Source organism: Elephas maximus, chromosome 3 (assembly GCF_024166365.1).
Source record: "Elephas maximus indicus isolate mEleMax1 chromosome 3, mEleMax1 primary haplotype, whole genome shotgun sequence".
NCBI classification, from domain to species: Eukaryota; Metazoa; Chordata; class Mammalia; order Proboscidea; family Elephantidae; genus Elephas; species Elephas maximus.
The window spans coordinates 49,639,534-49,656,658 of record NC_064821.1 but is presented as its reverse complement, the minus strand read 5'-3'; the positions used below and the strand labels follow the sequence as shown (position 1 = coordinate 49,656,658).

Below are 17,125 nucleotides of genomic sequence, written 5' to 3'. Positions count from 1 at the left end.
CTTTTACTTGTTCCTTGCCAATCTGGATGCCCTTTATTTCTTTATCTAGCCTAATTGCTCTGGCTAGGACCTCCAACACAATGTTGAATAAGAGTGGTGAATCTTTGTCTGGTTCCCAGTCTCTAGGGGAATGCTTTCAGACTCTCTCCATTTAGAATGATGTTGGCTATTGGCTTTGTATAAATGCCCTTTACTATGTTGAAGAATTTTCCTTCAATTCCTATTTTGGTGAGAGTTTTTATCACCAATGGGTGTTGAACTTTGTGAAATGCCTTTTCTGCATCAATTGATAAAATCAGGTGATTCTTGTCTTTTATTTATGTGGTGGATTACATTAATTGCTTTTCTAAGGTTGAACCATCCCTGCATACCTGGTATGAATCCCATTTGGTCATGGTGAATTATTTTTTTTTCATGTTTTATTATGTTGTTGAATTCTATTGGCTAGAATTTTGTTGAGGATTTTTGCATCTAGATTCATGAGGGATATAGGTTTGTAATTTTCTTTTTCTGTGGTTCTTTACCTGGTTTTGGTATCAGGGATATGCTGGCTTCATAGAATGAGTTTGGGAATATTCTGTCCTTTTCTATGCTCTGAAATACCTTTAGTAATAGTGGAGTTAACTCTTCTCTCAAAGTTTGGTAGGACTCTGCAGTGAGGCCATCCCGGCCAGAGCTTTTTTTGGGGGGGAGTTTTTTGATTACCTTTTCACTCTCTTCTTTTGTTATGGGTCTATTTAGTTGTTCTACCTCTGTGTTAGTTTAGGTACGTAGTGTGTTTCTAGGAATTCATCCATTTCTTCCAGGTTTTCAAATTTGTTGAGTACAATTTTTCATAGTAATCTGATATGACTTTTTTAAATTCAGTTGGGTCTATTTTAATATCACCCCTCTCAATTCTTATTCGGGTTATTTGCTTCCTCTCCTGTTTTTCTTTCATCAGTTTGGTCAATGGTTTATAAATTTTGTTAATTTTTTCAAAGAATCAGCTTTGGGTCTTAATTCTCTCAATTGTTTTTCTGTTTTCTTTCATGTAATTCTCCTCTAATTTTTATTATTTGCTTTCTTCTGGTGCCTGTGGGTTTCTTTTGTTGCTCTCTATTTGTTCAAGTTGTAGCAGTAATTCTTTGATTTTGGCCCTTTCTTCTTTTTGGATGTGTGCATTTATTGATATAAATTGACCTCTGAGCACTGCTTTCACTGTGTCCCAAAGGTTCTGGTGTTTTCATTCTCATTGGATTCCATGAATTTCTTTATTCCATCCTTAATGTCTTTTATAATCCAGTCTTTTTTGAGCAGGGTATTGTTCAGTTTCCAAGTGTTCGATTTCTTTTCCCTGATTTTTGTTACTGATTTCTACTTTTATGGCCTTATGGTCAAAGAAGATGCTTTGTAATATTTCAATGTTTTGGATTCTGCTAAGGCTTGCTTTATGACCTAATATGTGGTCTATTCTAGAGAATGTTTCATGTGCACTAGAAAAGAAAATATAGTTGGTTGCTGTTGGGTGGAGTGTTCTGTATATGTCTGTGAGGTCAAGTTGGTCGACTGTGGCATTTAGATCTTCCATGTCTTTATTGAGCTTCTTTGTGGATGTCCTGTACTTCACCGAAAGTGGTGTGTTGAAGTCTCCTACTATTATTGTGGAGCTGTCTATCTCACTTTTCAGTGCTGATAGTTTGTTTTACGTATCTTGCAGCCCTGTCATTGGGTGCATAAATATTTAATATGGTTATATCTTCTTGGTGTATTGTCCCATTAATCATTATATAGTGTCCTTCCTTATCCTTTCAGATGGATTTAACTTTGAAGTCTATTTTGTCAGAAATAAATATTGCTACTCCTGCTCTTTTTGATTTGCTTGATATATTTTTTTCCATCCTTTGAGTTTTAGTTTTTTTGCATCTCTAAGGTGTGTCTGTTGTAGGCAGCATATAGATGAATCGTGTTTTTTAATCCATTCTGCTACTCTGTCTCTTTATTGGTGCTCTTAGTCCATTCACATCCAGCATAATTATGGATAGGTATGAATTCAGTGCTATCATTTTGATGTCTTTTTTTGTGTTGTTGACAGTTTTTCTCACTTAATTTTTTGTGCTGAGTAATTTATATATTATCTTTTCCTTATATTCATTGTTGATTTTGTTTCTGCTGAGTCTCTATTTTTCTTCTTGTATTTTATTTTGATGTGTAGGACAGTTTGTCTCATTTGTGGTTACCTTAATATTTACCCCTACTTTTACTTCTTTGTATCACCTGTATTCCTCTCCATATGAAAGATCTATGACTTTTCTTAGTCCCTCTTTATTGTTTTAATGTTTTCTTCTTTTACGTAATAACCTTGCTGTTTCCCTGTTTTGAGTGTTTTTTAATCTTTATTTTTTTTGTGATCTCTCTGCCTGGGTTGACATCTGATTGCTCTTTCCAGTGTTCTAGTCTTGGGTTGATACCTGATATTATTGATTTTCTAACCAAAGAACTCCTTTTAGTATTTCTTATAGTTTTGATTTGGTTTTTACAAATTCCCTAAACTTCTGTTTATCTAGAAATGTCCTAATTTCACCTTCATATTTGAGAGACAGTTTTGCTAGATATATGATTCTTGGCTGGCAATTTTTTCCTTCAACATTTTATGTAAGTCATCCCATTGCCTTCTTGCATGGATGGTTTCTGGCAAGTAGTCTGAGCTTATTCTTATTGACTCTCCTTTGTAGGTGACTTTTGTTTTATCCCTAGTGGCTCTTAAAATTCTTTATCTTTGGTTTTGGCAAGTTTGATTATAATATGTCTTGGTGACTTTCTTTTAAAATCTACCTCATGTGGAGTTCGATGAGCATCTTGGATAGATAACTTCTTATCTTTCATGGTATCAGGGAAGTTTTCTGCCAACAAATCTTCAACCATTCTCTATCTGTATTTTCTCTCATCCCTCCCTGTTCTGGTATTCCAGTCATTCATACATTATTTCTCTTGATAGAGTCCCACATGATTCTTAAGGTTTCTTCATTTTTTTCAAATTCTTTTATCTGATTTTTCTTCAAATATATTGGTGCCAAGTGCTTTATCTTCAAGTTCACAAATTCTGCTCCTCTGACTTACTAATGAGTTGTCTAATTCTGTAATTTTATTGTTAAACTTCTGAATTTCTCATTGCTGTCTATGGTTTTTTTTTTTTTTTGGCTTATTAAATTTTTCATTATATTCCTGAATAATCTTTTTAATTTCTGCAACGGCTTTATCTGCGTTTTCCTTGGCTTGTTCTGCACATTGCCTGATTTCCTTCCTGATGTCTTTTAGGGTTCTGTGTATTAATCTTTTGTATTCTGCATCTGGTAATTCCAGGTAGGAACTTTCATCTAGAAGATCCCTGGATTCTTTGTTTTGAGAGCTTGTTGAGACAATCATGGTTGGTTTCTTTATGTGATTTGATATTCAGTGTTGCCTCTGAGTCATCTATATGTTATTGTATTAGTTTATTTTATGTTTGGTTACTGTATCCTAGCTTCTTACATTGTTTTGTTTTGATATGCCCAAATGGGTTGCTTGAGTGAGCCAGCTTGATTATTTTCACCTTTGGAGGTCTGATATCCTGTTCCCATGGGTACAGCTATTATCAGGTATCAGCCTAGGAGTCCATTCACTTTTCTTGTATGAATTCAGCTCAGGTGTCCAGGTAGCTGATCATCAAGTGTGTGGGACAGGCTCTGTCCTACAGTCTTAGAGGGGCAGGGGTGATTGGTGTAGGTACAGGTATCTGGTTGCAGCAGGGGGTCATGCTCTGAACAAGGCAGGGGGGTGAGAATCATCCCCCAAATATCTCTGAGGAAAGCATGTCACTCTTCCCTACAGCATACATGTGGTGGGTTCTGCAAATGGACAATGGGCACCCAGTGTTTTTGGCTGTAAGGACTGGGAGGTACCAGTTATCCTTGGACCCTATTGTGGGTGGCTGGGTGGCCTGAGTGGGGCCACCAGTCCTCAGGCCCCTGATGTTGGTAGGTGAGGACCCTGTTTAACAGGCAAAGCAGTGTGAAACATCAAACACCCACCTCTCCACCTCACAGCTGAAACAGTTGTAGTATGCCAATCAGGGCCTATTCTCCCGAATTAGGCCCACACAGGTCCATGCCAGCAGGAAAGGTACTCAAAATCCATGGACCAATTATGCCTGGATAGGAGCTGCTTCTGTCCTGAGTTCCCCCGGTAAGTGGAGCTGGCAAATTATCTTTTCCCCCAGTTATGAATTTATTCCTTGTCCAAGGCAAGAGGATGGCTCTAGGCAGTCAAAAGGGCCTATCTCAGGCCCAGGGAAATCAACAGCCACTGAAGCTGGCTTGGGGGCGGGGGCATGGTAAACTATACACAAGTACCTAGCTTTTGCCAAGAACGCCATTCTTTTCTGGTTCCAGAAGTGTGAGTAGGCTGTGTGGCTGGCTCCTTCTCCCTGAGGAAACTGCAGCCAAAGGCAGTATCAGCCCACCACAGCCACTCCCAGGAATAGTGCCTGAGGGCTCCCAGAGATTCAGGTCCGGTAAGTCCTCTGTGCTTCTGAATTGTCTCTTCCTCCCCCTGCCACTCAGTTCATTTTCTAACATTGCCTTTGATATTCAGGGCTCCTAGCTTGTCATAAATATACTCGTTTCATTTGTTTTTTTAGGTCTTTGTTGTAAGAGGACTTGCTGGAAATGTCTGTCTATTCTGCCATTTTTGCCGGGCCTCTGAGGCTGGAAAAATTTTTAAGTGCTTAATAGTAAAAGAGTAGATTGCCTTGAAGTGACTGTTGGAATTTTGGACATCAAAGACAATTCTGGTTAGGACTCAGAAGGAGATGAGGAGAGCTGTTACACTGCAGATGGCACAGATGGTGACAGGCCACAGGAGAACTAGAAGACCAACGTGAGACAGTGTTGGAGCTGACCAACAGAGCAAGAGAGCTGAATGCCTTTGTGCAGGAGGCTTCCTGACGGAGTGAGGTGCCTCCGAGCACTCATCATTTGAACTAGGTTTGCCGACCCACAGAGCAAGAGAGCTGAGTGCCTTCTGGCGGAATTTTACTGGTGGAGTGGGGTGACTTCAGGCAGTTATCAGGGGAGCTACAGAGCTTTGGAACACTTGCCTGAGCAGGGAAGAAGTGGGTGATGAGGCCCGAGGGGGTGAGAGGCCAAGGAACCAGGAAGCAGAAATCTAAGAGGCATGGAACCCAAGAAGCAGAGCTGCCTAAGTCTCAAAGGGTAGGGCCATGACCTCTGGGGTCTTAAAGCATGGAGCTGCCACTCAGATGGACTAGAAGAATGTGGCCACCCAACTTAGAGGGAGCAGAGTTGCTGTTCCTGTGGGCCTGGAAGGTGGAACTGAAGCCCAGGGCCAAGGGGCCTCCACTCTGTATACGATGAGTGTGGCCAATACCTGGAGTCTGGAGGGCAGAGTCATTGTTTAATTGGTGTCTTAGTCATCTAGTACTGCTATAACAGAAATACCACAAGTGAATGCCTTTAAAAAGAGAAGTTTATTCTTTCACAGTCCAGTAGGCTGGAAGTCTGAATTCAGAGCACTGGCTCCAGGGGAAGGCTTTCTCTGTCGGCTCTGGAGGAAGGTCCTTGTCATCAGTCTTCCCTTGTTCTGTGATCATCGCAGCACAGGAACCTCAGGGCCAAAGGACTCACTTTGCTACCAGTGCTGCTTTGGTGGTATGAGGGACTCCTGTCTCTCTGCTCACTTCTCTCTTTTGTTTCTCAAAAGAGATTGGCTTAAGACACTACCTAATCTTGTAGACCTCATCAATATAACTGCCTCTAATCCATCTTATTACATCTTACTGATAGGATTTACAACACATTGAGAAATCACGTAAAATGGTGGACAATCACACAATCCTGGGAACCATGGCCCAGCTAAGTTGACAGATATTCTGGGGGGACACAATTCAATTCATGGCAATTGGTCTCAGACAACAGGATTATTTTCAAAACCTTGAGGGCTCATGTAACGTGTTTTGCTGACTTGCTTCGTTCCTGTTATCCCTTTCTCTCTAATTTCTCCCATTTGTAATGAAAATGTCTAGCTTGTGTCTGCCTTTTCCACCATTGTACTTGTCTTAGTCATCTAGTGCTGCTATAACAGAAATATCACAAGCAGATGGTTTTAACAAGGAGAAGTTTATTCTCTCATAGTCCAGTAGCCTACAAGTCTGGATTTAGGGCACCAGCTCAAGGCGAAGGCTTTCTCTCTGTTGGCTGTGGAAGAAGGTCCTCATCATCAGTCTCCCCTTGGTCTGGGAGCATCTCAGTGCAGGAATCTCAGGTCCAAGGGACACACTCTGCTCTCAGCATTGATTTAATGGTGATATGAGGTCCCCCTGTGTCTCTGCTCACTTCTCTCTTTTATACCTCAAAAGTGACTGGCTTAAGAAACTTGTCTAATCTTGTAGGTCTCATCAATATAACTACCGCTAATCCATCTTATTATTACATCATAGTGATAGGGTTTACAACACATAGGAAAATCACATCAGGTAGACAGTCACTCAAGGGAATCATGACAAGTTGAGAGAGAGTTTTGGAAGACACAATTCAATCCATGACAGTACTTTAGAAGCAGATTACTTGTACTCTAGATTTCACAGATGAAGAGGAATTTTTTAATTTGGACCTGAAGTTAAGAGTTTTGCTATGATATGATGGGGTGAATGTGTTTTACATGTGGCAAGGGCATGAATTTTGGGGGGCCAAAGGGTGGAATATTATGGATTGAATCGTGTCCCCCAAAAATGTATGTCAACTTAGGTCATGATTCCCAATAATGTGTGATTGTCCTTTATTTTGTCATCTGATGTAATTTTCCTATGTGTTGTAAATCCTACTTCTATGATATTAATGACCTGGGATGATTGGCACTTATGTTAATGAGGCAGGACTCAATCTACAAGATTAGGTTGTGTCTTAAGCCAATCTGCTGGGTGGGTTTGAACTGCCATCCGTTAGGTTACTAGTTGAGCACAAATGTTTTCCCCAAAAAGTACAGTTTCCTATTCGTTCTCACAGAACAGTTTCTGAATCCATGTAGCCCGCTTTGACTGAAGGTATCTCGGCCTTTGATATGGTCTTTTGTGCCAGTGTGTATTTATGAGCCCAGCTCTCAAGAGTTCTTGGATGTTTTCATTGCTCTCAATCCACAGCCATTTCAATCAGAAGTGCGTGTCTTAGCTAGCCTACTGAGGAGACATGGGGAGCAGAGCCAGCTTGGCCAACCCAAAGCATGGAGAGCTGCCTCAGTCACTGCAGCAAGAGCTCAACACACACCAGTGAACCAGAGACAGTGCCCTGTGCCCACAGGTCTAAATAGTAAATACCCTAGCGGGCACTGATTATATGGCAGGCCATACTCAAACCCTTTCAGTTGCATATATGCTTACTGGATCCTCACATTTACATTAAAAGACAAAGATTATTTTTATTTCCATTACCAGATAAGGAAACTGAGCCTAGGAGAAATTACAAGTCTACCACAGGGACAAATGCTCAAGTGTGTGTGTGTATATATATGTGCGCATGCACACACATATTTATACACACATATGTGGAATTTATAGAACAATATCATTAATACCACACACAAGCAACATTTGCTGAAGATCGTTCAAAAATGGCTGCAGCAGTATATCAACAGGGAACTGCCAGAAATTCAGGCCAGTTTCAGAACAGGACGTGGAACAAGGATATCATTGCTGATGTCAGATGGATCCTGGCTGAAAGCAGAGAATAACAGAAGGATGTTTACCTGTGTTTTATTGACTATGCAAAGGCATTCAACTGTGTGGATCATAATAAACTATGGATAACATTGCAAAGAATGGGAATTCCAGAACACTTAATTGTGCTCATGAGGAACCTTTACATAGATCAAGAGGCAGTTGTTTGGACAGAACAAGGGGAAACTGATTGGTTTAAAGCCAGGAAAGGTGTGCATCATGGTTGTATTCTTTCACCACACCTATTCAATCTGTATGATAAGCAAATAATACAAGAAGCTGGACTATGTGAAGAAGAACGGGGAATCAGGATTGGAGGAAGACTCATGAACAACCTGCGTTATGCAGATGACACAACCTTGCTTGCTGAAAGTGAAGAGGACTTGAAGCACTTATTAATGAAAATCAAAGACCACAGCCTTCAGTATGGATTGCACCTCAGCATAAAGAAAACAAAAATCCTCACAATTGGACCAATGAGCAACATCATGATCAATGGAGAAAAGACTGAAGTTGTCAAGGATTTCATTTTACTTGGATCCACAATCAACAGCCATGGAAGCAGCAGTCAAGAAATCAAATGATGCATTGCACTGGGTCAATCTGCTGCAAAGGACCTCTTCAAAGTGTTGAAGAACAAAGATATCACCTTGAAGACTAAGGTGCGCCTGACCCAGGCCATGGTATTTTCAATCACATCATATGCATGTGAAAGCTGGACAACGAATAAGGAAGACCAAAGAAGAATTGATGCCTTTGAATTGTGGTGCTGGCGAAGAACCTTGAATATACTGTGGACTGCCAAAAGAATGAACAAATCTGTCTTGGAGGAAGTGCGGCCAGAATGCTCCTTAGAGGCAAGGATGGTGAAACTGCATCTTACATACTTTGGACATGTTGTCAGTAGGGATGAGTCCCTGGAGAAGGACATCATGCTTGGCAGAGTACAGGGTCAGCGGGAAAGAGGAAGACCCTCAACGAGGTGGACTGACACAGTGGCTGCAACAATGAGCTCAAGCATAGCAACGATTGTAAGGATGGCTTAGGACCGGGCAGTGTTTCATTCTGTTGTGCACAGGGTCGCTATGGGTTGGAACCAATGCGACGGCACCTAACAACAACAACATACGCATATGGAGTCCCTGGGTGCAATCTGTTCAGCACTAAGCCCCTAACCAAAAAGTTGGCAGTTCAAACCCACCCAGAGGTGCCTTGGAGTAAAAGGCCTGGTGATCAGCTTCTGAAAAGTAACAGGTTCAAAATCTCTATGAAGCACAGTTCTACTGTGACAAAGATGGGGTCCCCGTAAGTCAGCATATACTTAATGAACTGCTATTTCTAGTGACTAGCTTTGGGGACTAGGAGAAACTAGGGTGTCCCAGGTTCTAATCTAGGACTCCAAGGACTTGCATGTCTTCTCTTACTCTGGATATTAGCAAGGGAATTACTTTTTAGGCTACTGTAACACTCAGCACAAATGTTAAATATATATATTTTTACAACATATAAAAAAACAAAGTCACACAGAATCACCCTATGACCCAATAATTTTCACTCCTAGGTATATACCCAACAGAATTGAAAACAGGGACTGAAACAGATATTTGTCCAGGAATGTTCACAGAAATACTACTCAGAATAGACAAATGTGAAAACAACCCAAATGCCCATCAAAACATGAATGAACAAAACATGATAAATATTTACCATGAAATATTATTCAGCTATAAAGAGAAATGAAGTTCTGATACATACTACAATGTGGAGGAACTCTGAAGGCATTTTGATGAGTGAAGTAAGTCAGACACCAAAGGACAAATACCTTATGATTCCATTTATATGAAATATCCAGATTAGGCAAAGCAGAGAGACCAAAGTTTATTACTGGTTACTAAGGGCCTGAGGCTGGGGGGAATGGGGAGTTATTGCTTAATTGGTACAGAGTTTCTCCCTGGAGTGATGAAAATTTTTTGAAATAGATAGGGTCGTGGTTATTCAACACTGTCGGTGTAATGAATACATTTGTACATTTAAAATGGTTAAAATGACAAAGTTTACATTAAATGCATTTTACCACAATATTTTTTAAATTCAATTGTGAAAAAACAAAATAGCAAATGATGTCTAGTCACTTCACAGAAAACAAAACATAAGTAACTTCAAAAGGCTTTGCAGCCTTTGTTGTAAAAACTTAAAAATGGGATCTTTTTTATTGTTTTTAAAAAACTTTATTTGTAGAGATATTTACAGAAAAATTGTGTGTACAGTAGGGTCCACATGCACCCGCTCCTACACCCACACAGTGTTCCCCCTATAGTTAACATCTTGCATTCCTGTGGTGTGTGGTACATTTCTTACAACTGACAAATATTGATACATCATTATTAACTTCACGAAATTACATCAGGGATCACTCTTTGTGTTGTATAGTTCTATGGGTTTTGACAAATACATAATGTCATGTGTCCTCCATCACAGTTTACAATGGAATCGTTTCACTGCCCTAAAAATCTCCTATGCTCCACCTATTCTTTCTTCCTCTGTCCAGACATCTCTGCCAGAGATGTAGACATGTGGGAGTTGATTGGATTTGTGGTTGAAGGCAAGAACATGGGTGGCTTTTGCACCTTTCAAGAGTTTAAACTTAAGGTTCATGAAAAGAGCTGAAACATACCCAGAAGAGGGTTCAAACAGGATGGAGAGATTTGATATTGATACTAAGGGTAAACAGAAGACAGAAGACATGAGATACGGAAGATGCTGGAGACAGTAAACGACTGATGGTGTTATGGATAAGAAAAGTGATGGGACCCAGAGCTGATGGAGATGGCCAAATTTTTCACTGAGATGCAGAGTATGGTGGTGTGGATGGGTGTAGGAACAGAAACTTTTTTAAGGAGAGGCAGGAAGTTGAGGAAATCCATGCCTGACTGCCTCTAAATGTATTCATTTATTTATTCATTTGCTTGTTTGTTAAAAACTATTTATTGAGTCCCAACTACACACAGGGAGCCCTGGTGGCACAATAGTTAAGAGCTATGGCTGCTGACCAAAAGGCCGGCAGTTTGAATCCACCAGCCACTTCTTGGAAACCCTAAGGGGCAGTTCTACTTTGTCTTAGAGAGTTGCTATGAGTCAGAATTAATTAACAGCAATAGGTACTATGTACAGGTATCAGTTGCACAGACGTCAGTCTGGTTCAACCCATTTTTCAACCCTCACTAAAATTCCACATATGATGTAATAACATTAGTTTAGACATTAGTTTTAGGGTCAGATGGAGCTTGATGGCTTCAAGTACTTATATCTATGCCAAAGAGACTAGGAAATCCCATTTCACATTGTATCATTTGGAAACCTCATATTCCTGTCCTCATTTAGTTCTGACACCAGCAAACCATGCAGGACTCCCCCTCTGACTCTAGCTACCGGGGGCTAGGCCAGACCTCATAAGCAAAAAAGGGCACTGTCCGTCAGACTGCCAGACTGGCAGACACCTGGACATTTCATATAAATAGAATCATATTTGTCCTTTGGTGTCTGACTTATTTCACTCATCAAAATGCCTTCAAGGTTCATCCATGTTGTAGCATGTACCAGAACTTCTTTTCTCTTTGTGGTTGAATAATATTCAAGGTTGGAAGTCTGAATGACTCCCAACTTCTGATCTGGTGGCTAAAAGTCTGAGGGTTTCTTCTAACCACCTGAGAATACCAGCTTCAAGATCAGGGGTCCCCAGCCCCCTTACTTCTGAATCTCCTTTCAGTTGGATAATTCACTGGAATGACTCACAGAATTCACAAAAGGCCATCCTTATAACAGGTTTAATGTAACAAAAAAGGATACAAATGAAGAGATGCATGGAGTGAGGTCTGTGAAGGTCCCAGTGCAGTTTCCACATCTGTAGGACACACTACCCTCCACATGGATGGATGTTTCTCACCAACCAGGAAGCCCGCTTAAGCCTCTGACTTCTTTGCTTTTTATTGGCCAGTCCTGCATGATAAGCTAGACTGGTCTCAAGAGGCTAGCATCAGGGTACCAAGTGGTCCCTCCTCATCTTGCCCACCATAACTGATTAACCTTAGCTGCAGTGTGACTTTCAGGAACCTCAACCGGGGCCAGATTTGCTTTCTGCAAAGTGGTTCATCACCTCACAGTTAGCAATTCTGAAACTACTTAATGTATATTCTAAAATTCAGCAAATAATGTTACTATGGATAATAAGCCACAATACGATATATATATATATATATACATACACACATGTAATGGAATATTATTCAACCATAAAGAGAAATGAAGTTCTGGTACATGCTACAACATGGATGAAACTTGAAGACATTTTGATGAGTGAAATAAGTCAAACACCAAAGGACAAATATGATTCTATTTATACGAAATGTCCAGAATAGGCAAATGCAGTGAGACCAAGGTTCATTAGTGGTTACCAGGGGTGAGGGGGTGGGGCAGAGGAAGGTGGGAAGTTATTGCTTAACGGGAACAGAGTTTCTGTTCGGAGTGATGACGATTTTTTGAAATAGAGAGGGGTGATGGTTGCACAACATTGACAATGTAATGAATGCAATTTGTACACTGAAGATGGTTAAAATGGCAAAGTTTACATTAACTGTATTTTACCACAATATTTTTTTAAATGCAATTGCAAAACACAAATACAATAGCAAATGATGTCTAGTCAGTTCACAGAAAACAAAATATAAGTAACTTTGAAAGACTGCAGGCTTTGTTGAAAAACCCAGAACAAAAATAGGATACCATAGTTTTTAAGTGTTTTTAAATAGGCTGTTTTTAGAGGCAAAATTGTGCATAAAGTAGTGTCCACATGCACCTGCTCCTACACCCACACAGTGTTTCTCCTATAGTTAACATCTTGTATTCTGTGGATACACACCACAAGAATGCAAGATGTTAACTACAAATTTGTTACAACTGACAAATCAATATTGATACATTATCATTAACTAAAGTTCACAGATTACATCAGGGTTTACTCTTTGTGTTGTACAACCCAGTGAGTAATAGCTGAAGACTTTAAGAAAGATAAAATTTAGCTTGGACTGAGAAAGTAATAAGCACTGATGAGGTTTGCCCTGTAGTTACAATGAAACGGTCATTTTTCCCAAAGGCACAAAGTAGCCCTAATGACCCCTTCTTTTTTTTTTTTATTAACTTTTATTAAGCTTCAAGTGAACGTTTACAAATCCAATCAGTCTGTCACATATAAGTTCACATACATCTCACTCCCTACTCCCACTTGCTCTCCCCCTCTTGAGTCAGCCCTTTCAGTCTCTCCTTTCGTGACAATTTTGCCGGCTTCCCTCTCTCTCTATCCTCCCATCCCCCCTCCAGAAAAGAGTTGCCAACACAATCTCAAGTGTCCACCTGATATAATTAGCTCACTCTTCATCAGCATCTCTCTCCCATCCGCTGACCAGTCCCTTTCATGTCTGATGAGTTGTCTTCGGGGATGGTTCCTGTCCTGTGCTGACAGAAGGTCTGGGGAGCATGGCCACCGGGATTCCTCTAGTCTCAGTCAGACCATTAAGTATGGTCTTTTTATGAGAATTTGGGGTCTGCATCCCACTGATCTCCTGTTCCCTCAGGAGTTCTCTGTTGTGCTCCCTGTCAGGGCAGTCATCGATTGTGGCCGGGCACCAACTAGTTCTTCTGGTCTCAGGGTGATGTAGGTCTCTGGTTCATGTGGCTAATGACCCCTTCTTTAATATTGCTTTCCTACTCACTAAGAAACTTTGTACTTTAATCATACTTTCAGAAATTTACTGTTTGAAATTATAGCAGTAAGGATGAAACATCCCTCTTTTGACAAAAAATTGTCTCCCAACTGTGTGAGTTCTTATATGTCAAGTGAGGGGTAAAGCATGACTAAAGGCATTACCATATTCCTTACATTCTTAAGGCCTCTCCACTATGAGTTCTTCTATGTGTAGTAAGGTGTGAGGAACACCTAAAGGTTTTCCCACATTTCTTACATTCAAAAGGCTTCTTTCCACTGTGAGTTCTTGTATGTCTAGTGAGGTTTGAGGCTTCCCTAAAGACTTTCCCACATTCTTCACACTCATAAGGCATCTCTCCACTGTAAATTCTTATATGATTAGTTAAGAATGAGGAACATCTGAAAGCTTTCCCACATTCCTTACATTCATAAGGCCTTTCTCCACTGTGAGTTCTTATATGTATAACAAGGGCTGATGAAGAACTAAAGGCCTTCCCACATTGCTTACATTCATAAGGCCTCTCTCCACTATGAGTCCTTACATGTTTAATGAGGGCTGAGGAATCCCTAAAGGCTTTCTCACATTCCTTACATTCATAAGGTCTCGCTCCACTGTGAGTTCTTACATGTCTAGTGAGGTGTGAGGCCTGACTAAAGGCTTTCCCACATTCCTTACGTTCATAAGGCTTCTCTCTGCTATGAGTTCTTCTATGTCTAGTAAGGGATGAGGAACAACTAAAGGCTCTCTCACATTCTTTACATTTGAAAGGCCTCTCTCCACTGTGAGTTCTTACATGTAAAGAGAGGTCACAGGAACGACTAACAGTTTTCCCACATTGTTTACATTCATGAGGTCTCTGTCCACTATGAATTCTTATATGCGTAGTGAGGGCTGAGAACTGCCTAAAGGCTTTCCCACACTGCTTACATTCATAGGGCCTCTCTCCACTGTGAGTCCTCACATGTATAGTGAGGGCGGAGGAACAACTAAAGGTTTTCCCACATTCCTTACATTTATAGGGTTTCTCACCACTGTGAGTTCTTCTGTGCTCAGTGAGGGCTGAAGAATAACGAAAGGCTTTGCCACATTGCTTACATTCATAAGACTTCTCTCCACTGTGAGTTTTCACATGTGAAGTGAGGTGTGAGGAACAACTGAAGGCTTTTCCACAATCCTTACATTCATAAGGCTTCTCTCCACTGTGAGTTCTTTTATGTTTAGCGATGCCTGACGAATAACGAAAGGCTTTCCAACATTGCTTGCATTCATAAGGCTTCTCTCCACTGTGAGTTCTTACGTGTTGAGTGAGGTGTGAGGAACACCTAAAGGCTTTCCCACATTCCTTACATTCATAAGGCCTCTGCCCACTGTGAGTTCTTATATGTTGAGTGAGGGATGAGGACTGACTAAATGCTTTCCCACATTCCCTGCATTCATAAGGCCTCTGCCCATCGTGTGCTCTTATATGTGTAGCGAGGTGTGAAGACTGACTAATGCCTTTCCCACATTTCTTATGTTGATAAGGCTTATCTCTGTTATGAATTTTTTTATGTAAGATGAGGAATGAAGGACAATTATAGGTTTTACAACATTCTTTACCTATACACTTATGACCTCTCACATGTGTCCAAAAGGATGAGAAACTACAGAAATCTTTCCCACATTTGTTACATTCATAGCTTTTCTCACCAGTGAGTGTTGTCACAGGGTTCTTTAGGGCTGAGACACAAATGTTCTTCCCACATATCTTACATTTATGGCATTTCTTTCCATTATGAGTTCTCATAGGAGTGGTTAGGTGAGAGGGACAACTGCAGGCTTCTCCACATTCCTTACACTGAGAAATATTGCATGCAGTGTGAGATTTGGTATGATGCTTATGTGATGAGTGATGCATGAAGGCTATACCACACTCAAAGCATGCAAAAGCATTTACTTCTGGAGGATTTCTTTTTATCACAGTAAGATTTGGAATTTGACTTAATGTTTTCCCACACTGACTGTCTTCATTACTTCCACAGAGGTTCTCTATGGTATGACTTCTGTTAAAAATAGGCAACATGATTTTGGATTCAAAAAGTAATGCTTATCATCTCACCATTACTAAACACAGTAAACATACATGGTTTTTGCCCTGACTTGTCTCATGTTTCACAGGTTTAATCACCCAGCCGAAATACTACCATTACTATCACTATTTTTCTAAAATACGAGGCTTTCTGATAATTGTGTCCAAGTGAAATATGTTTCAAATACTCGATATCTTACTCACATTTATCAAAATGTTGTATTGTGATCATTCTCTGAATGCAATTTTACAGTGAGATTTATATATATATATACATATTAGAATAAACCTGTTGTCATATAGTCAATTCCGACCCATAGCATCCCTACATATACAAATAAACATGGGCAATATGCTGTTGGAAATAAGTGTGTTCACATTTCATAATTACTAAAAACAAGGAATGGTTTTTGCCATTTGTTTCATAGCTTAAATCATCTAGCAGAAATACTACCATTGCTGTCACTATTTTTCAAAAATATGAGGCTTTCTGTAGTGAGAAATCCTTGACAGTTACAGGAAGGGCAGGAGTGGGGAGAGAAAAACAGTAACCAGATAGTAAATGGTAACTCTCGTGAAGGGTAAGAAACTATGCAATACTGGGGAAGTCAGCACAACTTGACTGAGGCAAAGTCATAGAAGCTTCAGAAACCTGTTGCCCTTCAGTCAATTTCAACTCATAGCAAACCTATAGGACGGGGCAGAAATGTCCCACAGGATTTCCTAGGAGCAGCTAGTAGATTCAAATTGCCAACCTTTTGGTTAGCAGCCGAGCTCTTACCCACTGTGCCACCAGGCTTCAGTGACACATCCAAACTCCCTGAGTGGCCAAACTATTGGTGTGAGGGCTGGGGGTCATGAACTGGGGACCTCTAGCTCAACTGGAGTAACATAATTTATAAAGAAAACATTCTATATCCTACTTTGTGAGTAGTCTGTGGTCTTAAAAGCTGTAGGGCCACCATCTAAAGTACTCCACTGATCCCAAACATCTGGCAAAAGGGAGAATGAAGAAAACCAAAGACACAAGGGAAAGTCACCTACCAAAACCTCCACCAGACTGAGTCCAGTACAACTAAATGGTACCCAGCTACCCCTACTGACTGATCTGACAGGGATCACAATAGAGGATTCCAGACACAGCTGGAGAAAAATGTAGAACAAAATTCAAACTCCTGAAAAAGGACCAGACTTACTGATCTGACAGAGACTAGAGAAATCCTGAGTATGGCCCTGGACACCCTTTCACCTCAGTACTGAAGTCATTCCTGAGGTTCAACCCTTCAGCCAAAGATTACACAGGCCCACAAAACAAATCATAATACACATGGTTCAACCATGTGTATGAGACTAAATGGGCACATCAGCTCACCAGATTCCTGGTGGTACAGTAGTTAAGAGCTTGCTGCTAACCAAAAGGTCAGCAGTTTGAATCCAACAGCTGACCCTTGGAAACTGTATGGGGCAGTACTACTCTGTCCTATAGGGTTGCTATGAGTTGGAATTGACTCAGCAGCAACAGGTTTTGTCTTTTTTTTTTTTTTTGGATAT

The 17,125-nt window shown here is 40.5% G+C and overlaps 2 protein-coding genes across 2 annotated transcripts in view; both read right to left on the bottom strand.

The window, feature by feature from the left end:
- RBP7 (retinol binding protein 7) overlaps window positions 1–17,125 on the bottom strand; it is a 251,455-nt gene that overhangs the window by 117,501 nt on the left and 116,829 nt on the right.
- LOC126072547 (zinc finger protein 345-like) lies at window positions 12,766–16,497 on the bottom strand. Its single transcript, XM_049877876.1, has one exon. The coding sequence runs from the start codon at window positions 15,566–15,568 to the stop codon at window positions 13,676–13,678; it is 1,893 nt and encodes a 630-aa protein (XP_049733833.1). The 5' UTR covers window positions 15,569–16,497; the 3' UTR covers window positions 12,766–13,675.